This window comes from Anarhichas minor, unplaced genomic scaffold, assembly GCF_050575085.1.
Source record: "Anarhichas minor isolate MPS153535 unplaced genomic scaffold, ASM5057508v1 ptg000012l, whole genome shotgun sequence".
NCBI classification, from domain to species: Eukaryota; Metazoa; Chordata; class Actinopteri; order Perciformes; family Anarhichadidae; genus Anarhichas; species Anarhichas minor.
This window is the reverse complement of record NW_027466458.1, coordinates 6726809-6747993: the sequence shown is the minus strand read 5'-3', so window position 1 is coordinate 6747993 and position 21185 is coordinate 6726809. Positions and strand designations below refer to the sequence as shown.

Genomic DNA, 21185 nt, shown 5'->3' with positions numbered 1-21185 from the left:
GATATGTGTGCAGGTTGTTTTCACATTGACCTGCTGGAGGTTTCTCTGTACTCCCCTTAAATATCAGTTGATGAAGTTTATGTAAAAAAAAAAAAAAAATAGCATATCAGATACAACTTACTATTCAAAGTATTTTATACATACTTTGAAGTGTTAGGCATCTCTATAACCTGACACTAGTCCTGATTAGTAGTCTTAACATTGTTTGTGGCTGCAGCTTTAAATCAGTCATTGCCTACATTGCTGGTGAATATCAGTCACAGATACCTCTGAATAATGTGACTAAAGGAAAAACTCACAGAAATCATGAGGACGTGCCATGCAGTATGGAAACTAAGCTCAATATTTACTGAAGAGCTATGAAATGCAAAGTGCTTGTTATTTTTGACTGCTCCTTTCGTGTTTTTAAGGTGAACTGGCCCTTTAAGACACAGGGACACTGTCTCTTTAAGACGTTCGCGCACGGCACGCTCAGCCAACACGCGCCTGTATTCTGAGGTGAACTATAGTAAACACAAAACAAGAGCTACGTTTTAGTCGCTCACAGCATTTACAACTTCAGACTTTAGACCATGCTAGCATCATGTTGCGCAATGCTCCAGGTGCTTAACACCGACGGGTCTGCGCAGGCGTGAGAGGAAGGTGCAATAAAAGTCCTACCAAATTAAAGGCTTGCATAAAAAAAGCTATGACTGACAAGAGCGGCGTGTCAGTGCGCGGAGCGTCTGTCTGAGCAGCGGTGAAGTGGAAGCAAGAGACTGAAGAAGAGACGACAAATCCACAGTAAATCATGTCAACACCAGGCAGTGCCGAGGGCCGAGCCCACACCGGGACGAAGCGGTTCATCAGTGGAGTGGTGGAAGGTGAGCAGACCAGAGTGCAGTGTAGATCCAGCTGGAGCACAGCTCAATCAAGAAGCACATATGCATATCTTGTAGAAGTGCAGTCGGGACTTCTGGTATTTGATGCATGACGTGACCTTTGCTTGATGCAGGTTTTTACGGGCGACCATGGACTATGGAGCAGAGAACGGAGCTGTTTAAAAGGTGCGTGCGAGGAACAAGTGCAGGAACACGACTGAAAGTGGGGGTTGAATACACTTTTCAAACAGTCACATGACAAGAGAGCCTGTCTTGAAAATGGCATTTGCTTCCTATTAGTATGTTGGCCCACACTGGTGTTATTATGGTGTCATTAGACCTTCATCAACACCTCCTCAGGTAATATCATTAAAACAAAATCATCTCCCCCATAATGACAATCATATCAGGATAATAGTAATTTTTAGGTTATATATACCTCTAAATAAGCCACAATGCAGAAATGTAATGGTCATATTCAATCATGTATTAGTAGAAATATAAAACGCTGTTCTCTTGCATACAGGGGAGAGGTTAACATCACTGGACAAACAATATTTAGCAAACATGAATGTGCTGTCTCCTGGTGCCTCGTTTCTTCTCGCACGACCCTTTACGCACACAGAATGATCCACTGTGCTCACGGCCCTTTCTCATCACATAGCAGCTGATATGTAATATGTGAGGAGATTGTTGATTGCTGGCGTTGGGTTTCACAGAGAGCAGAAGTGGGGTTTGAACACGTACTTTTACGCCCCGAAGAATGACTACAAACACAGGATGTATTGGAGGGATCTGTACTCTGCAGAGGAGGCAGGTGAGTTTCAGCCCGTCACATGTCCTTGTTAGGGATTGAATGACATCACAAATATCATCTCGCCAATATCATCGTAGTACATGTCGGTACCAGGATACTCCAACTAAATCAAAAGACTTAAAGACAGAGCAGATGTGGTTCTTTTAAAACTATACTTGTTTCTCATTTAGTATCAGTGTCATACCAAAGTCCTATTCTGATTCATCACTATCTCCCGAGACACATTGTTTAATTGCTCAGTTTGGAGCCTCTCCTTTTGCATCTTATCAATAGTGTTGCGTACTGAAGGGCAGTGGGGATTTGAAGTTTGACCCATCATGTCTCCGATGACTCCTGTCCAAACAGACAGTGGACTTTGGTCCGTCACAGATTTGTTTGTTCGTCTCATCTCTTATTCTTATTCCCAGGACAACTCATCGCCCTGATATCAGCAGCTAAACAGCACGACGTTGAGTTCATCTATGCCATCTCTCCTGGCCTGGACATTACTTACTCCAACCCCAAAGAGGTCGCCGCTCTGAAGAGGAAACTGGATCAGGTTAGGACTTGTTATGCAGAGATGAAGGGTGGAGCAGGAGAGATGATTTAATCTCAGCTGTATGTAGCTTTGTGGCTCCCTGAGGGATTGGTTTGGACACCATATTACTTTATGTGAAACATGCAGCAGTAAAATAGAAGCATTTAATACACTGAGAGTAGGTCAACGGGCAAACGATAGCGCTGACACAGCTGCAGGTGGTCGGTTCAATCCCTGGTGGAATAATTTTATTATCCAAAAAGAAAATGTACATCGTCAGGAGCTAGAAAAATACAATGATGGTAAGATCTGAAGCTGTCCTCTCTGTCCCCCAGGTGAGGCACTTTGGCTGCAGGTCCTTCTCTTTGCTGTTTGATGACATTGAGACTGAGATGTGTCCAGCTGATAAGCAGGCCTTCAGCTCCTTCGCCCACGCCCAGGTGGCCATCACGAATACAGTGTACCAGCACCTGGGTGACCCCGAGACCTTCCTCTTCTGTCCTACAGGTCAGGCAGCGGGGTTCCCTAAAACTGGGGGGGAAAGCGCACAGAAGTTTGTTTTTGTAAAATGTTTCAAAAATGATTTCGTCCTTTTGAACACAGCCTGGAGAGATTTAAGCATGTACACACTGTGTGATACCTTTACATACGACGCTGTTCTTTGTCACTGTTTTCCATCATTCACACTTGTTCTGTCCCTGTCACTCCAGATTATTGTGCTGCATTCTGTACTCCCAATGTGTCCCAGTCCTCGTACCTGCACACGGTGGGAGAGAAGCTGCTGCCTGGGATTGACGTACTGTGGACTGGTGAGGCTGCACTGACCCAGAACCTCACTGAACCTGCGCAGAAGGATTTATAACACAGGTGCTCTCTGTCTCTCTCCTATTTGTGTTGTTTAGGTCCCAAAGTGGTATCCCACAAAATCTCCGTCGAGTCCATAGAAGAGGTGTCCTCCGTGCTGAAGAGGGCACCAGTCATCTGGGACAATATCCACGCAAACGACTATGACCCCCAACGGACTTTCCTCGGCCCCTTTAAGGTCAGTTTATAGGTTGAGATGTCTGTATAAGCTCCAGTCTGAACTGCATCCAGAAATAATGAACATGATCTCCTCCTGTTAGGATCGTCCCACTGAGCTGATTCCCAAACTGGGAGGAGTGCTCACCAATCCAAACTGTGAGTTCTACCTCAACTTTGTGGCCATCCACACCTTGGCTACATGGTGCAAAGCGACCGCTGACGGAGCACAGAGGGATGTGGAAATGGGTGAGTGTCTAGTTTTTCTTTAAATGAAATAACACTCTCTGTGCTGCTTTTTATTGCATCCATCAGCTTTGGCGCATACACAGAGTATCCCTGCACAAATTTGACTTTTTTTTTTACTTTGCCAATACAGCAATGTGACTATTTGTAGTGAATGTGGGGAAGGAGCTGCGATGGTCCGCCCTACGGCCATGTTTTCCAAAGCTCAAGATGGATAAGATCTTGCCATATACGTCAAAAATACCATCTAGCTCATGCAGGTCTCGAGTGTGAACCTGAACCGAGACCAGGGGCTGCTTGAAGTCTTTATAAAACGGTTGACGCAGCTCATCTTTAGGAGCTGACTTGCTAATTGCATTCAAACGTCTTGTGACATAAAACACAGTTTGTCCAGAGGTGATTAAATGCAGAAATCTGAGAATAGTGACACAATCAGATGGATAATAAAACAAATGCAGAAGCCTGAAATATATGATATATTTGAAGAGTGGACTCACTGTCTCTGACCTCCATCACCAGGCGACGAGGAGCAGGACCCCTGCTACAGCCCCCAGAAAGCCCTGACCCTGGCCCTCACTGACTGGCTGCAGGAGTTTCTGAGCACCGATAAACCTGGAGGTAGAGAGTCATGAACCCTTAACGTTCAACAACAAACTGTTTAATGGTATCCGAAAAACAAAGTGTGTCATCGCCCTCCTCATCCTCCCAGGCCCTTGTCGTCCTCCAGCTCGTCTCAAGAAGGAGTCGTCCGACGAGGAGCCCATGCAGACAGACGTGGGAGAGAGCTCCTATGCTCCTGGACCCGGGGAGAACCCGCTCTACACAGCAGAGCCCCTGTCTCTGGATGACCTGAAGCTGCTGTCCGACCTCTTCCACCTGCCGTACGAACACGGCCCGGCAGCCAGGGCCATGCTGCAGGATCTGGACTGGCTCAAGAAACACAGTGGGGCCGCCGCTGCGGAGACGGACGAGGTATTGTTCCGTGTTTTAGATTAGAGCAGATAATGTTGTGAATAATTATCCTCATCCTGTAAATTCATGCTTAAACACTGTTTTTTGGTGTTTTAGACTGCAGAGTGGCGCTCCAGAGCGCAGCAGTTTGATGGCATGTGTGAAGCGGTGGTGCAGATGTTCAATCGTCTGTCAAACGCCCCGAACCGCAGCATTCTGTACGACCTCTACAACTACATCTGTGACATCAAGAGTGGGGTCGATCTGGCTCGAGCCTACGTGAAAACACTCGGTGAGACAAAAATCCTTTTAATGCCGATTAAACCACACATGCTGGCGTGTAAGGGACACAGTGTGTTCGGGGGGGAGGAGCTGCTGTTGAATCCGTAACAGTCAGCCATCATGTTGTGTGTTGTCCTTAGGAGGGGAGAGTGGACCCTCAGCCAAGCCGATGAGCGAGGATCCTGAACCCTGGGGCTTCAGAGGAGGCCTCTCTGGAGAGTTCCAGGTAACTTAAACAGTGTCTCAAGACATTGACTTATTTGACCACTTAGTTTAGAATGTGTCATTAAAAGGACATCTAGTGAATCTCTTTTCCAGTGTAGGTCCACATGCATGTAAACTGTTTGTTTGTACTTGCAGAGAATGCTGCCTTGCCACGGAAACAGGGACCTGTTCAGACATCCTCCCACGACGGCGGTTTACAGCATACGGGAGTACTGCACTGAGGACAAGGTGAGGATGCCAGCTTTTTTAAATTAATTTTTTATTTAGCATTGACGTTACAGTTTTGTTTTCTGTACTAGCTGGAGGTGCAAAGGATTTCCAGGGAGATGCAGAGTGCAGGAGAGAGCAAAGTCCCCGTGATGATGATGCAGCCTCCACTTCTCTGTGACGGGTAAGAAAGAGTCGAGTTTCTCTCCAGAGTGTTCGTGCTTTTCTTCTTCTGTCTTAACGTTCCCTCTGGCCCCCCGCAGCCTGTCAGCAGGGGAGATCTCCCCTTCCCCTCAGTGTGCTCTCGTCCTGGAGGATGAGATCGGGGTGTGTGGTTACGCCCTGGCACTCACCGACGCCAAACCAGCCGCAACCAAGATTCAGGTGATCAAATGCAACAGCCAGTTGTTTTTTTAGAATACAAGAGGAAAATCAAATGCATTTATTTATTTATTTTGTATTATATTTGATCTCATACCTCTAGAGGGCAGTAAGTGAATCAGTGTTCAAGGACTTCCCCTCCCTGGTTACCGTACAAGTGCTGCCCCGGGTCACCGATCCCTCTCCAGCCAAGCGCATGATTGGTCGGCTGTTGTCCTCCATCAGGAGCAGTGGTAGGTCAACGCCTCGCACAATGCCTTTGATCATTTTGAGAAGTGCCTCATGGAACTGGCCTGCTACCATTTCACAAACGTTCAACAAGCTGCATGTTCTCCACAAGGAGGAGCTGTTCAGTCATTGTCACAGCAGCAGCATTCAGCAGAATATATGCTCGAGTACAGGTCCAACTCTGGAGGCACCGCTCGTCTGCATTAATACCCGCTGCTCTTAAAGGGCGTAGCATCCCTGATGCCGCAGGAATTTGTTCCAATATTTAGCAATTCCATTGTAAAACACAATATCGATCCTTTTCTAGGACATCAGAGAATAAACATTACATCACTTATCTTTTAAGGTTCCAGAGGAGTCTTCTGTGAGTTGAGGCAGAACGATCGGAGGATGCACGACTTCTACGCTAAACTGGGCTCCTTCAAGCCCGTACAAATACCCGGGCTACCCGAAGACATCTTCGCCATGGGAACAAGCTTGTAAACCAGATGAGTCGCAAGAATCTTCCTCAGGTTTGAGATGTTTTGTGATGAAACTGAGAATAATTGCTTTCTGTGCAGCTCGTCAAACTGGAATCCGTCGTAGTTTTTGATCAGTTAATATCGTTATTTGTATCATTTAGAAGTTATCATCATTGTCCTCCTGCAAAGTTACACGAGTCAATGAAATGCTTCATGAAATGTGTGCGATAAAGTACAGAATAATGATGAAGTGTAATACGACATTTTTAAACGGAACGTGATTCATGTTTTTGATAAATGAGTTTTTTTTAACGCAGCACAATACAAATGTTGCACATTAAAAACAAGATGTCAAAACATTGAAACAAGAGAACATGTTTTTATTATTTGCATTTTGAAAGGATACAAAATTAACTTATGAATGGTTTCCGTTTAAATAAAGTAGCTGGTGTTTATAACAGAGTAAAGATAAAAACAAAGTGATGGGTGAGTTTAATATTTCAAGTTATTTAAGGACATTCCTTAAAAATATTGAATCCTGAGTGTCTGACCAGCAGAGGAGAAGAGATCCACATTACCTGCTGTTTGATAAACTGACGGCTACTCATTCATAGTCATTTACCCAGACTCCTCTAGAATGTCAGTGGTGTCTTATTATAAAAGCATTAAAAGATCTCATAAGGTGGAGACCTTCTGTGTGGCTGGTCACAGACGAGAGGCCCAAACGGTCTTCTCCTCTACCTACCATTGTTCCTCTCAATTATCATACAATATTATTATAATATATAATCATGAAATATATACTTTTGGGTCATACCACATTATTGCACAGTAGAACGGAGAGGGGAATGTAACACTAAGGACTGAAAACAAGTGTTGCAAGTATACAGTCCGCTTCTTAATCTTCGCTGTCCGTCTCAAATGAACTCCAGTCCTTCAAACTTCACGTTCCCTATCTTTGTCTCGGGCATCAGCACCCGACCGTCTAGCGTGAACGCAATGATGTAGGTGGCAATCCGGCCTGCGTCCTCCTCCGACTTCAGGGCCACGACGATCTGATCGTCCGTGTCAGGAACAAATTTGAACGAGGAGAAGCCGTGGGTCGGGTCGAGCGGGCCGACGTGCCGCACCGTCGTGTAGCTGAAGTCCGCGGGGCAGGACAGGAGGAGGTTGGTGGCACGCCGCTCGTCCGCGGTCTCTTCGTAGTGCTCGTGACTGGCGCGGCGAGGGAGGAAGAACCAGCGCTGGAGACGCTCACTCCACGCTGCCGATTCATGGATGAGGTAGCCTAGAGAACACGGGAAATAGAAGGAAGAGTGGGAGGAATTATTAAGTTGTATTTGGGTGACAAACTAAAATCTCTTAAGTGTCCTCACTCAAAATCCAGATAATAGCCGAGTTTATACAATGTTTTATTTGCTCATCTGCGTCGGTGAGCAGGTTTTATTCATTTATTTTTAGATTAAGGAACCTTTGACATCTGAAACCCAAACTATTCCCTTGGTTCCACTCATGTGTGATACCACTGCCCTAATGGCTGTATGTGGACAGGGCTATGAAGAAGAAGAACCTGGTGGTTGTATCCCCGTTGCGCTCCGCAGGGCGTTGTAGTACGGTACCCAGTTCTCATGCTGCACGTCGCCGCGGTAGCCGACAACTTTCACCCACTCGGGGTGGTTGTTGACGACCTCTCCGGACGTCGTGGTCCACTCTTTGCCCAGGCCGCCAACATACAGTTGCTCATCTTTCACTGCCAGCCACTCTGCCTTGAATCCTGCACACGAAACGAGGACTGATTTGTGAGACGGTATGTGAATATCTTAAAATGGCCGCCAGCCTTTCCAAAGCTGTTTCTGTTTTTTCTGAAATATAGTGCACGACACACATTTAAACAATCTAAGACAGGCTGCATTGGTTGTATTCGGACTACATTTTTTAAAACCTGCTGTTAGAGGAAACCAGAATGTTCCTTACGAGTTTGTTTGAGACCTACATGTACTCAGTGGATCGACGTACGACTTCTTTTGGGGACTGACCTTTGGAGACTGAGCCGTCCCCGTCGGGTAGTATAACCCAGGGGACGGCCTGGTTGCCTTCGATCCTGTACACCACGCCCGTACGGTCGTCCACGCTGTACAGGTGACCGTTGAACGCCACCAGCTCAGACAGCTCCATACCTGCAGTCAAACAAACCAACATACTGATGTGAGAACACAAACGTAGTGAGTGTAGATCAGTCTGTGTGTGTCCCTGTCTCTTCACCTCGTCCTTTCTCAGCCAGATGACTCTCCAGTGTGACCGTCTCAGCATCCCACTCCACCTCCAGTCTGTCCGCGCTGTCTGAAACGGTCAGGTGACCTCTCTTCATGTAGCTGAACCACGTCTGGTCCTTCGAGCTACGCGACGCCGTGTCCAGATCTGCGATCACACCGACACGGTAGCGGATGCCGTGCTTGGTCTTCTCCGGCGGACTTAACGGGTAAGTGTCATTGTACGGTTTCCCCCTCCTCTGGTGGCGTGAGGGGCTTCTCGGATTTTGCCTGTTCGTCTCTTGGAAGATGCCATCCTCGCCCTCGCTGTGCATTTGCAAACCGTCAACCCTGTTGCGGTAGTAACCTCTGGCGGCGGTGTCTCTGTCCCCTACTGTGCGGTGCAGGTATAACATGAGCACTAAAGCCAGCAGGGTCGCCACAGTGATTGCCCGCCATTTAGGGTGGAAGCGGGAGTCTGAGGCGGTAGCTTGCGTCATGGACGCCAAGGCCAGGGGGAGGCCTCGGACGGCGACACCAAAGGAGGTCATGGAGGTGTCGTCGGCATCCTCGCTGTCAGGTTTGGACTTGGGGTGACGACCACTATTGCCTGGGGTTGAGCATAGAGAGGCACATTAGAGCCATGATCAAGGATGTGGTACAATGTATATATCTATACTTCCATTAAATTCTTTATGTATCATTAATTTCAAATCTATATACAGTTCAGATAAAAAAACACTGAAAACAATAGCAAGGGAAGATGAAGGAATGAACACGGGGGAGGAGGAAACATGTTGGGAAAATAGAATGTTGTTCCTCTTGTTCTTTGTTCACAACAGAGCTGTGTTGTCCCATTCGGGCACAATCTCTAATCTGCATACTGAGGAGGTAGCCGACATGTCCTACTGTCTCAGGACTACACGCGTACAAGTAACCTTGCTCTGTTCTGACCTGAATGTCAAATTATTTCTTCCTTCTGATCGCCAAATATACATGTATGTAAACAGAAACTGCATTCACTAGTGCAGTGTGGGGTAAAAACAGCTCAGTTTTGTGTGTTTTTTTATGTTTTCGGTTTAACAGGATTCGTGGCTCCCTGCAGTGTTTTGTAAGCAGCTCCAATAACCTCATTAAAATGAATACACGTATAACTTCACTAACCTACAGGGAGGCACACGTTCACACGTGTAATGAGTGCGACTGTTGTTTAGGCCCTCGTCTACTAACTACATTGATCACGAGAAGAGGTGAAGGACATCCTTTGGGACTTCCTGTTCCTCTGTGGATTCAGTGACATGCCTGAAGCTCATCGGCTAAAATGCACCGTCAAAAAGTTTAACAACCAAGGTCACCTTTCTCTGTTCCTGGGAGAATTATTTGCGAAATAATTCGCAGATACAAAATTGACCCGATCATCTACTTCTATAATTCTGCTGTGTAGTACTTTTGACCCGTCTCATGGCAGTTGTAGTCTGCTGTCGGTAGCCTTGTACACATGCATGTCATAAACAACTCGTCTAAAGCTAGAAGCCTGCTGACCATGTGCAGGAGATAATAAGCTCACCTCTCTGAAATACGAGAGGTGAGCTTATTTTGTGACAACAAGAGTGCCATGGTGTCCCTTGACCTTTCTGCACAGTCATAGGTTGAGCTCCGTCAACACTTTTGCACGGAGTCACATGTCCCCGTTTAAATCATTGTATATTTATAATAACTGGAGAATATTATAACGTCTGACAGGCCTCTATCTCGCCTTTTAAAAGTCATCTTGAAACATTAACCATCCAACACAATAACAACACTGCTTAAGTTGACTAGATCTTTCTCTACGCATTACCCACAGGCATTCATTTCTGCAGTTTACAACGTCATTTTCCTGAAAAAGTAAACCACGCCCCGCTAATTATGAATGATTGCTTGAGAATGAAATGTGTGAATGAAGCATAATATATTATAAAGTTAGCTCTGTGGCGGATAACGCGCTGTAAATGACACACGTGTGGTCGTGCTGAAGCAATATCTAGGTGGGACTGAAGCTGCAGAGCAATTTAAACGGATAAATCATCATTTAGCAACACAAAATAAACGTCACAACAGCGCCAACAAAAGAGCGACATCAGCCGGAGAAAACGGTCTGCTTTAATGACTACATTCTGAACAAATATGAAAGCAGTTTGTTGAGCTTGTTTGGTATTACTTACATAATGTCACATCCCATACAGCCGGTAACCATCACTTTCCCCCTCTGCCTATTCAGCGGCTCTCTAAACAAGTTCATACTCCTTGACTAACACGCTCTATATAACATACACACGTCAAACTCTTGGCCAACAAATAATGCCCTTATTGTCACTATTGTACGCACGGCCCCCCCATTCCCCATCCCTCCACAGCACAGACCCAAACACTGCCTCGCTGTACGCTGTAAGAGTGCAACTATTCACCCTGGCTTCGCCTCTTCTCCCCTGGACGCGCTGTAACCACCATGCTGTTAATAAACTCCACGTCCCTCAGCCCTCTGGCCCGTATGAATAACTGATCTCTGTCTCGCAGAGTCTCCTCCTTTTCTCTCCGTTACACCGTCTCAAGTTCCCCGATCCCTTGTTGTAGACTGAAGAAAGAAAGGCAGGCTTCACTAAGATGCTAACAACTAAGTAAATCAGGAAGAACTTGTAAAAAGGTATCACATGTCTGAAACAATAAGGCCCTGTCAGCAATTACTGATGAGTAGTGGTGGTGAGCACATTGAATCATGACAGTTTGGTCACCAGGTTTGAAAGCAAAGGACTCGACGGATCATACGTGTGGTCGGATACACAATATATACATTTAATACATCTAAGCTTCTCCATGATGTTTCATGTAAACATCACAAAACGGGCAGAACCTGCTTTCAGACGTGTGACTGTACGTTCAGAGAGAGATTGTTAATCAACACAAATTGTGTCATTTCCTCATTTCTCCATATTTCATTAACCCCGTTCATCCAGCAAACATACCAAATAGTTGCAGGTTACAGATTTATTTATGTGACATGTTGTTTGCGCCCCCCCCCCCCCCCCCTCTCATACTCAACTCATCTATTTTGACCAAAGAAAAATCTTTACTCTCACTTACTAGTTTTTGTTTTCTGGAGCTTTCGACCACATCTGGTCTCCCACTGTGGGTGGAGTTTGCTCATGACAATGCTAGGAGCTGGACCTCAACGTTAGATTATTTTAGTACAGACTTCACGGTTATGACGACACGTGACGCTCTACTTTGTCTCAGTGTGTGTGTGTGTATTGTATTCTACACGTGTCTCTCCGTTGACCAATACCGTTACAACGGGTTTAAAGATACAAACAGGGTCACGTCATGGCTAAATAAACATTGTAGTTAATTTAACCTAACGGCTCATTGCACGCGACCTGTTCAGAGCGACACGACGAGTCAGTAAAGCGACGCTTGTAAACTTTGACCGGCTTCCACAAAAGTGAACAAAATGTCAAACTCTCTAAGCTTTTATCTATTCCAGTGAAATTATAAATTAAAGTATAAAGGATCCAACGTCGACGTGCTTCAGAATAAAAGACACGTCGCTGAGTACATAGTTAGACAAACACGTGCTTATGCAAGAGTTGGAGACACAACGGTTCCATTTAAAAGCGCTAGCCGTGAAGCTAACGTCGGCTAGCAGCGAGAGCTCGCTAGCGTGCACCTCCGTGTTATCGTTAGTGTTACCGACGAGCTGAGGCACCGGACTGAAGCGGCCGGACGGAGTTAAGATGTGTCGGGTCGTCATTTAGTGACTTTTAAAACCTTACCTGGTGCACAGGGTCTTCGAGTCCGACCAGTTGGCCATGTTTGTTAGACTGTTCGGCGATTAGCTCCTCCTGCCTGGAGACTGGACACTGAACTGATGTCGTGAATGTTCAACTCACCACACTGTCAAACCCCGTGATGATCTATGTATCATATATACCCTTATTTATGTAAATGACCTAAAGTTGAACGGACACCTTTCAGAATGTCAACTAACACTGAACATCATAACCTTCAGGGAGGTATTACTGCAGGCTGTTGTGTTCAAATTGCATTAGTTTTAGCAACATAGGCAGCTAATAAACTGGCAACTAAAAGGCAACTTATTTGCCCAGAAACCAACCAGCCCTCCTCTGATAATACTGTGTCGGCCTGGGTTCTGTGTAATTTTGACTGGATACAGCTTTATTTGGTAATAAGCAGCCCTGTGAGTTCAGTTTATACTATAATAAAAGGTCTTAAAACTAGATTTTGAGACAGGGCCACAAGATCAATAATGCAGGACCAGCCTCAGCATAATAGTGTACTTAAGTTGTTCCCTAATTCCCTAATAAACTTTCATTAATCAAATTACCATAAATATGGATACGACAGGTGTGGAACTAATGCTAAAATAAGACAGAGTACATATTTTATACTTTTGAGAGCATTATAACGTGCAACTAGTTGCTTCAAAGACAAGACAATCAAATTGCAGCAAATATCATCTACTTACACGCATACACAAACAACTGCCTCCACAGGAATTCTCAAATATAAATATTTATTGTGATGATTCTCTTTATAATCTACAGTAATGATTAATACAACACTTTGTGTTAACAATAATGTAACCAATTATTTAAGATGCTAGAATGAGCGCAGTAACAAGTGCATCGGTAAATTTAGTCACGTCTGTTTGTTTAAAATATGTGTACTTAAATATCAGTAATCAACTATTAGGTGCAAATATATAGTGTCCATTAAAGTGTCCTGGGCGAGATGTCAGCATTGTGTAGGTTACAATAAAAACCTACATTAACTCGGTATGATGTCAGTAGTCTTGACATGAGCTCCTATTCATGTCCTACCGATGAACTTTAAGTTGCATTTCAGAAAATCACAAAACAAACAGACTCACCCTTTTACAAAACTGGAAATATGTCTAAACTACGTATCAACTCTACAGCTCCTAGTGTGCCGGTGGAACAGTCCTTCCTGATGATAACATTGTGCACAATGGTCGTTAAATAATCTGTTTACAGCAGTATCATTTGCTACAATCACCCTCCTTGAAGTGACTCTGCTTTAGGCACGCAATGTTTTTCTGACAGTATCTACAATGAACAACTGTGTATAACAAATGACACAGTAACCAAGATGTTCGAAACAATCCATGCCACCTGATTACTGATGAATCAAGATGATAGACATTGTACATTGACCTTGTACAAACCTGAAATAATGCATATATTATCAGTGTCGGTGCACGATGACTCTGTTAAGAGGTGAATGCTGTAATGGGAAAATATGTCATAGTCTCATGTGAAGGTTTAAAGAATGTAAGTCCTAAAAGAGCAGACACCAAACTGTAGTTTCAGTAGATTACTTTAATTAGTTTAGTATCCAGGTGTCTTGTTATCTGTTATCATTGTGCACTGTTTCTTTCTTCTTCGTAAGACAGAGACACAGAGAGGCCTTGATTAACAGAGATCCTCTGTTTGAAATACTTTTGACTTCCTTTGTGACGCGTTATCTGAAGTTGTAAAGGCGTAAACCTTTGCATGCAGATATGATGTGTGAGGGTAAAGAATGTCTATTCTGTCTCTGCAATGGTCATTTTAACGATGTCACAGTGGCTTCAAAGGAAGCATCTGTTGTGAGTTTAAACTGATTATTGTAAAGCAAACTGTGAACAAAGGGATTTGCAAACAGGAGATAAAGCATCTTCCTGACTGTCTTAAATGAAGTATACTAAGGCTCGAAGGATGACCTGCCTTTAACTGTGTTCTTTGTGTATTCTTGTTAGCTAAAGCAGATAACAGGAAGCTGTCTGAGTATAAATGTCCATGCATTGTGAGTGTTATGCAGAGCACTCATACAGATCACTGCAATGTGTCTGTGAGACTGTTCTCTTTGCTTGCAAGCAAATAAATTGACTTTACAAACCTTGATCGTTCATCAAAACTCTGTTTTACTTTATATTGATAGAAAACGTCAACTTTCTTCTCCCGACTAGTCATAAGAAATATTCCACAAAAATGCTGATACAGAGGTACGTTGATATTAGGTGATGGAATAAAGACCGCCGCCTTAGCTCTTCCCCATCGTCTTCAAGAGAAGCTACAGAGGAAAAAAGGAATTTAAAAAACTGGTTTAAGTGCCTCCCATAAAACATAAAACAACCTTAAAGATTATAAAAAACATACTACAGTCAATAAATGTATGCTGAATATTGTGGATAGCTAGTAAAGATGGGTTGGATGATGAAAGGGAGGCTGACGGTAGCAGGTTTAAGACTACTATGCTGCACAGTTACAGGGCTTACATTAATATTGTATCGCTATTGGTCAGACAAAAAGACTGGAGAATGATATCAACCTCAATCAGTGCTTTAGTTTAGTGAACGTGTGTACCTTTGTTAGGTGATACTCCCCATCTACCAGCTGCTCAATGATATTGAAGTGGTCGGTGTCCGCCACATCCTCCTTGGTCACATTGAGTCCTGACGCCTCTAAAGTCTTTAAAGCCAGAAAATAATAAACTTTATTATTAGAGGTAGCTATAATAAACAAGTCCCATCATACTCTAATCAAGCCCGGCGATGTCCAGGATAAGCGGTTTAAGATCATGGACGGATGGATACTCTAATCAAAACAGTGTTCACGCTCAGCAGCACTGACTTTGTAGTATTCTTCCGACTGCTTGCGAAACTCGGGCGAGTCGTTCTCAGCGACGGCCACGATGATGTGGCAGCTGGAGGAGGAGAGTTTGAGCTGAGGGACCAGTTTGCTGGGGCTGTTCCTCACCGCCACCTCCCTGCAAACAGGAGACACCCGGAGGAGAGAGGAGTCAAATACGGAGTGGTACGACACGCACAACGAGCTTTACATGCACAGTTCTCCTCCACAGAGACAATCACAACACCCTCACACACAGTGCTCTCTACGTCACAGTGCGGTAAGGAACGTACTCTGTCATCTTCAAAGGCTCGTTGACGTAGGTGGACAGGATGGGCAGGAGGTCATATATGCCACTAACGAGGAAAGCACCTGTTAGACAGTCGGAGGAACAACAACAAAGACAAAACTATATCAGCTGTGCAGTATTTGTGTCTCAACCTTTGCATTTCTGTTTGTCAGTCGCCTCCATCACTCGTCCCGTTTCACCTGATGGACCTTACCTTTGATCTGAGGAGTGACGCTGTATTGCGACCAGTCAGTGGAGAGGACCATTGCAGCCAGGTGAGCCCCAGCAGAGTGGCCACACAGGTACAGACCACTGAAGGAGGGATCAGAGTTTAGAAAAGACAAACTGAGATGACCGTGATCATGGCATTTTATCTCTTTCTGGGCGAGAGGGAACATTTCAAAATGCATTTTAATGTAATGCTTGAATTAATAACGGGTCAGAAAACAAGCATGGGTACCTGATGTGAGAATACTGCTGGACAACAGACACGACACTCCTGCGTACTTGAGACACCATCAGGTCCATGCTGCCTGAAAGGGGCACAGGCAGAGCGCTGACATTCCCAGCTCATCTTCATAAAACAATCTTTTTTCCCAGGAAGAGAAACAATCTTATCTGAAATGAAGAGACTCTACCTTTGGGGGCGATGTCATAATCGACGGCAACCACCACTACACCTTTGTCAACGAGAGGAACAGCCATGAATCCTGACTCCTCCTTGCTGTATATGAGCACAAAGCATCAACAACGGGACAAACCTGAGGAAGACATTTAAATCTGCAATGCAGACGAGAACACAACACCGTACCTGAGGAACTGCCAGTAGCCTCCATGTAGGTAAATAACAAGGGGGACATCTGAAACAGAGGGAATCAGGCCCGTTAATCCGCACGCATTATCTAAGCTTCTGCTATTTGAAGCATGCCAATGGGGGGGTGGTGGGGTGGTGTTGTTAACAGTCACACATGTCAGTACCCAAAGAGTTGGTGCGGGGTATGTAGACATCCAGTTTCTCTCCATCTCCCTCTCCGTATGGCACGTTGAGCAACGTTTGAGCCAGACCACGGGCACGCTCCGTCCCTGGACACACATGAGGGGTATACAACGTGACCACACATACAGGGAGACAATGTGTACCATTGACATCTCTGGGTGTATTAGGTCATTGTGGACAATGCTGCTCAGTATTGTGAGCTATATTGGATTTTAGCATCAATGTGATGAATTCCTGATTTTGTGTCTAATTCACTGGTTTAGACGGAAGCAGACATTCCCATTAGTTGTCCCAGTTTGTCACGGGAGGCCCGTGGGTTGAGGCACTGATCGTGAACGGTAACAACCCAGATTGACCTTTGTTGCATGGCTCATCTCTCTCACCGCTCGCTTCCTGTCATTTCCCTGCTGTTGGCTCTCTAATAAAAAGGTATCAAATGGAAATTGTTTATACCATTCATTCATAATCAAGTTTCCCATTGTGGAGAAGCATATTTATACAAGATTTAGTCCAAATTCTGTAGATCAGTGAGGGGCAACTGAATTTAGAGACACTCATTTCCAATTTTCCCTTCTTTTGTTTAGCTCTGGCTACAAAACCTGGCACAGTATGCTCACCAAATTCAATTCAATGTCCCAATTAGGTAATTCTGTGTGGCCCATGTAGCCTAGATGGATTTTTTGTTGTTTTATTTCTTACACTCTGAAGTTCTTTTAGAAATCTTAACAAAACTCATCCAGAATACCGATTACTATTAGACATTTTAGACTTATTGAAATATATTAAAGCAGCTTGCGTTTTCGAAGTCAAAATATCTTTAGAAAAACATGTCGACTATCCATCTCGGGCTGCACAATGCGACCCGACCGGATTTCTGTTCATTGTTGCGAATTAGCATGTTAGCTTTAAAACAGACCGACCTTCCTTTAAAGCCTTCACGTGAGCCATGATCACGTCGTCTGCCGACATCCTGTGCGACCACCGCCTGGGTGAATACTGCCTGTCGAGCTCCTGTCACACGGAGAGACTGCTGGTCAGCTGGGCGGCCATGAGAGCCGAGACACCGACCACCATGAGCCGCTGATGAACGGTGTAAACATGGGGAACAGCGCCCCCCCTGCTGTTATTTACCCCCTTTACTGAGGCCGTCAAGCTTTTAATGCAACTTCATTCATCGGTTGTAAAAACAGGAACTATAGAATATTATTATTTCAAAAAGTCAAAGTATATGCTTAACTCACAGTAAGATACAAATTACAACAATCCTGTCAACCTTACAGCCAACAATCTCAGAATGCTTGCAGAGAAGAAAAGAAAAAGCACTTAAAGTCAGAACTCTTACATCTTTCTTCATTTTAGTCCAGTGCATCATTTGTATCTGTGGTAGTGACTTAATTCGCTGAACGTCTGCTGTCAGAAGAATCCGATCCACATGTGCGCAGCTGAGAGACTTCTGGACTTTAGACTAATAACCTAAAGTACGCACGTCTGTCTCTGACTGACCAGCTGCTCTCTGCAGAGCACAGCTGATGTAAAACGGCTGATATAATTACAGGCTGTTTGTCGATGATATTGAATTATATAAGTATAATATTGTGTGTGTCAGCTGTGTGCCAGTGCGTTTCTGCTTTATTTAACTGTAAAACTTTACATTATTCTTGGCATATTGTTCAGCGTTGCCTCAGTAAATAGCCAATTTCTGATTGGTCAGACGTTGCGCCTGCGTTCTGTACCGTCACATCTCTGAGGGCGCTGGTTGGTTAAAACAGTCACGTGACTCTACGTTCATTGGTTGAATGTGACATAAAAACGCGCACAACCGCCGGCGCGCTTTTTCAACGTTTGGATTCAGGACAACTTCTCCTCTGGGATTGAATTAGTGATATATTTCTTATTTATTGAACTGTTTTTTAATTATTATTTATAGCGTCTTTGAGTCAGAATGGACTGTGTGGGTTTTCCGAGAGTTCTGCCAAATTCCCCGAGAAAAGCACGCGGACAAATTCAGGTTCGTGTCTGATTGATCTGAAGGTTTATGTCTCTATCATATCGTACTATCAACAAACTAAGACGAGCAGGACACGATAGTGGATCACGTTAGGTGCCTTTTTTTTTTAAAGAATACCATGTCATTGACTCGTTAAACGTTTATCTACTTCCTCTCTGTCTGTCGGCAGGTCATCTTTGGACCGATGTTTTCAGGCAAAAGGTGAGTTTTTCATTCACAAACAGCAGGTCTCGCTGCAGGTGAAGCTAGCTGTTGTTATTCATATCCACTGTTAATAATTACATTACGCAGGAAAAACAATATTCCGCCCAGACTTCAACATCCCGCCAAATCTCGTCCATTGTTTACCCATCTCCCACAGAATACATGTCATATGTACAGTTACTATACAGTAACGTTATGCTTTGTAAGTTAACTCATTGTATGACCATATTTTACTGATGTTGCACATTATACTAAGCAATATCGCAGTATTTATTATCTCATGCTTAAGGTATTGTTGGTGTTCAAGAGGCTCTGTCATTCATCTCACTATTGTCTTTTAATGAATAAAATAAATGTTTGTTTTTTACTGATATTAATTCAATTTATATATTTCCTCTTAACCTGCAGCACTGAACTGATGAGAAGAGTGCGCCGGTTCCAGATAGCCCAGTACCAGTGCTTGGTGATCAAATATGCCAAAGACACGCGTTATTCTGACACAGGCATGGCCACACATGACGAGTAAGTCCCCTGTTTGCATTTACTGTGTTATATGTGTAGTTTGCATGTTCTCCCCGTGTCAACGTGGGTTCTACGGCTTCTGCCCACAGTTCAAAGACAGCTTAGGTTAATTGATGACTCTAATTTGCCCGTAGGTGTGAATGTGATCGTGACTGGTTGTCTGTCTCTGTGTGTTTGCCCTGCAATGGTCTGGTGACTTGTCCAGGGTGAACCCTGCCTTCGCCCAATGTCAGCTGGGGTCAGCTGCAGCCCCCCCCCCCCCCCCCCCCCCTGTGACCCTGAAGATGAGCTGTTGAAGATAATGGATGGATGCACATATCACACTAGAAAGTGAAATAGAGATGGCAAACGAAAAATGTGACATCTTCAAGTTTTCCCCCTCCATCTTGTCCATCTTTTAGACACACAATGGAAGCTGTACCCGCAAGCTGTCTGAAAGAAATGCGGCATCTGGCAGCGCAAGTCTGCGTCATTGGAATCGACGAAGGGCAGTTTGTAAGTCTACATATTCTGTTTATTTTCCTCTTCTTCACCCTAAAACCGTTACTGTTCACTTCCGTAGAGACCAGAATGTGTTACTCGGGACAAATCCCGCTCTAACTGTTGTTGTAGTTTCCAGACATCGTGGAGTTTTGTGAGGAGATGGCCAATTTAGGGAAGACGATCATTGTAGCTGCTTTGGATGGAACCTTCCAGAGAAAAGTGAGTGTTTGTGTTTTGTCTCCACATGTCACTGTGATACTGACAAACACTCACGGTCCGTACTAACAGACGGACAGTGTGTGGATGCTGCTAAGGCAGATAGAGCACCTCTGTGGCTGTGGACGCAACAAGACTCATTAAGGAAGCACTATAACCGAGAGTTCAACGTGCTCATTATTCCTCACTATAGTGCGTCTCTTCTGTCCTCGTAACGTGATTATACCTCCATCCATTCAGTGGTACTTAGTGCTTTTCTGCTGTCCTGTGCGTTCTTGTAGCCGTTTGGAAACATCCTGAACCTCGTCCCTCTAGCGGAGAGCGTCGTGAAGCTCCACGCCGTCTGCATGCAGTGTTACAAAGAAGCCGCCTACACCAAGAGGATAGGAGCGGAGAAGGAGGTGAGGAGGCAATCCCAAGAACAGTCTTCAATGAGTTAGCCATAAACATAAACAAATGACTTCCAATCTCTCTTTACGCCTTAATTATGTTATAACAAGATAGTTTTACCAAATATGTTGTTCTGATCATTCAGAATATTATTGTTATGTTGTGTCTGTCAGCCATCTTTAATTATAGAGTGGGTAGTGAACCTTTCTTTTCTTTGATCAAACTCTTGTGACCCTGTCGACTGTTGTTTCTCTGTGCCACAGGTGGAAGTGATTGGTGGAGCGGACAAGTATCAGGCGGTGTGTAGAAAGTGTTACGGAGGTCTGATGGCGGAGAAAGAGAACAGCGCTCCATTCAGGAACGAAACTCCACAACACATCCTCTCGGGGAAACTCGTGGAGTCAGCGATTCCTAGGAAGCCTTTCTCTTCTCTCCATCTCTGAACACAAAAATAAGACTTGTTGCCTGAATTGGCGGAGAGTATAAATCCAGAGATCTAATGGTGGTTTTTTTTGGTTGGTTTTTGTGCACGAGCATTGGTTGGAAAATGGATTTTTATTTGACATTAACTTTTGCTTCATGACATTTTAAGTACTTTAAAGTTTCTGCTAACAAGTTGGATTTGATCAGCCCAATTAACTTCCTTAGTGTTTGTATGTGTTCTTTATTTGGTGTCTAATACACATAGGTGTAATGTATTAAAAATGTTTTTACTTGACGGGGCACTTAACAACCCTGGAGAACTGTAGCAGTACCCTGTCAAATGTAAGGTTTTTAATTATGTTTGTATAATTGTATATTCTGGTTATATTTATAAAGAAGAAAACCTTTTGTGGAAGGTTGAGTCATGTTTGTCAGGTCAGCAGGAGTTTGAATTAAAGTGTACATTATATCATAACAGTTGGGAGATTATCCTTTTCCCCCATTTTAAAGCGTACAGTATGTT

At 44.3% G+C, this 21185-nt stretch overlaps 4 protein-coding genes across 6 annotated transcripts; 2 read left to right on the top strand and 2 right to left on the bottom strand.

Annotated features, from left to right (window-relative positions):
* Window positions 1-494: 494 nt before the first annotated feature.
* On the top strand, window positions 495-14402 carry ogal (O-GlcNAcase like). Of its 2 annotated transcripts, none has more exons than XM_076090534.1 (17): window positions 495-863; window positions 995-1046; window positions 1580-1677; window positions 2085-2215; window positions 2530-2701; window positions 2905-3003; window positions 3097-3236; window positions 3319-3463; window positions 3980-4078; window positions 4188-4432; window positions 4529-4703; window positions 4834-4919; window positions 5054-5146; window positions 5218-5309; window positions 5389-5509; window positions 5610-5739; window positions 6081-14402. In XM_076090534.1, the coding sequence occupies exons 1-17, from the start codon at window positions 791-793 to the stop codon at window positions 6215-6217; spliced, it is 2088 nt and encodes a 695-aa protein (XP_075946649.1). In that variant the 5' UTR covers window positions 495-790; the 3' UTR covers window positions 6218-14402. The 2 variants fall into 2 exon arrangements, with proteins under 2 accessions (XP_075946649.1, XP_075946648.1); XM_076090533.1 differs by having other exon boundaries at window positions 4170-4432.
* On the bottom strand, window positions 6555-12405 carry cant1b (calcium activated nucleotidase 1b). Its single transcript, XM_076090535.1, has 5 exons — window positions 12254-12405; window positions 8458-9054; window positions 8232-8372; window positions 7766-7969; window positions 6555-7483 (listed from the first exon to the last, which is right to left on the bottom strand). Exons 2-5 carry the CDS (start codon window positions 8993-8995, stop codon window positions 7113-7115), a joined length of 1254 nt encoding a protein of 417 aa, XP_075946650.1. The 5' UTR covers window positions 8996-9054; window positions 12254-12405; the 3' UTR covers window positions 6555-7112.
* On the bottom strand, window positions 14401-18031 carry afmid (arylformamidase). 2 transcript variants are annotated; one of them, XM_076090536.1, is made up of 11 exons: window positions 17759-18031; window positions 17337-17427; window positions 16398-16502; window positions 16231-16279; window positions 16058-16143; window positions 15880-15952; window positions 15634-15731; window positions 15424-15502; window positions 15134-15269; window positions 14867-14971; window positions 14401-14573 (listed from the first exon to the last, which is right to left on the bottom strand). In XM_076090536.1, the coding sequence occupies exons 1-11, from the start codon at window positions 17786-17788 to the stop codon at window positions 14544-14546; spliced, it is 882 nt and encodes a 293-aa protein (XP_075946651.1). In that variant the 5' UTR covers window positions 17789-18031; the 3' UTR covers window positions 14401-14543. The 2 variants fall into 2 exon arrangements, with proteins under 2 accessions (XP_075946651.1, XP_075946652.1); XM_076090537.1 differs by having other exon boundaries at window positions 17337-17496; window positions 17759-18026.
* On the top strand, window positions 17579-21070 carry tk1 (thymidine kinase 1, soluble). Its single transcript, XM_076090539.1, has 7 exons — window positions 17579-18424; window positions 18594-18625; window positions 19037-19150; window positions 19552-19645; window positions 19763-19852; window positions 20131-20250; window positions 20503-21070. The coding sequence occupies exons 1-7, from the start codon at window positions 18359-18361 to the stop codon at window positions 20680-20682; spliced, it is 696 nt and encodes a 231-aa protein (XP_075946654.1). The 5' UTR covers window positions 17579-18358; the 3' UTR covers window positions 20683-21070.
* The last annotated feature ends 115 nt before the right edge of the window (window positions 21071-21185 follow it).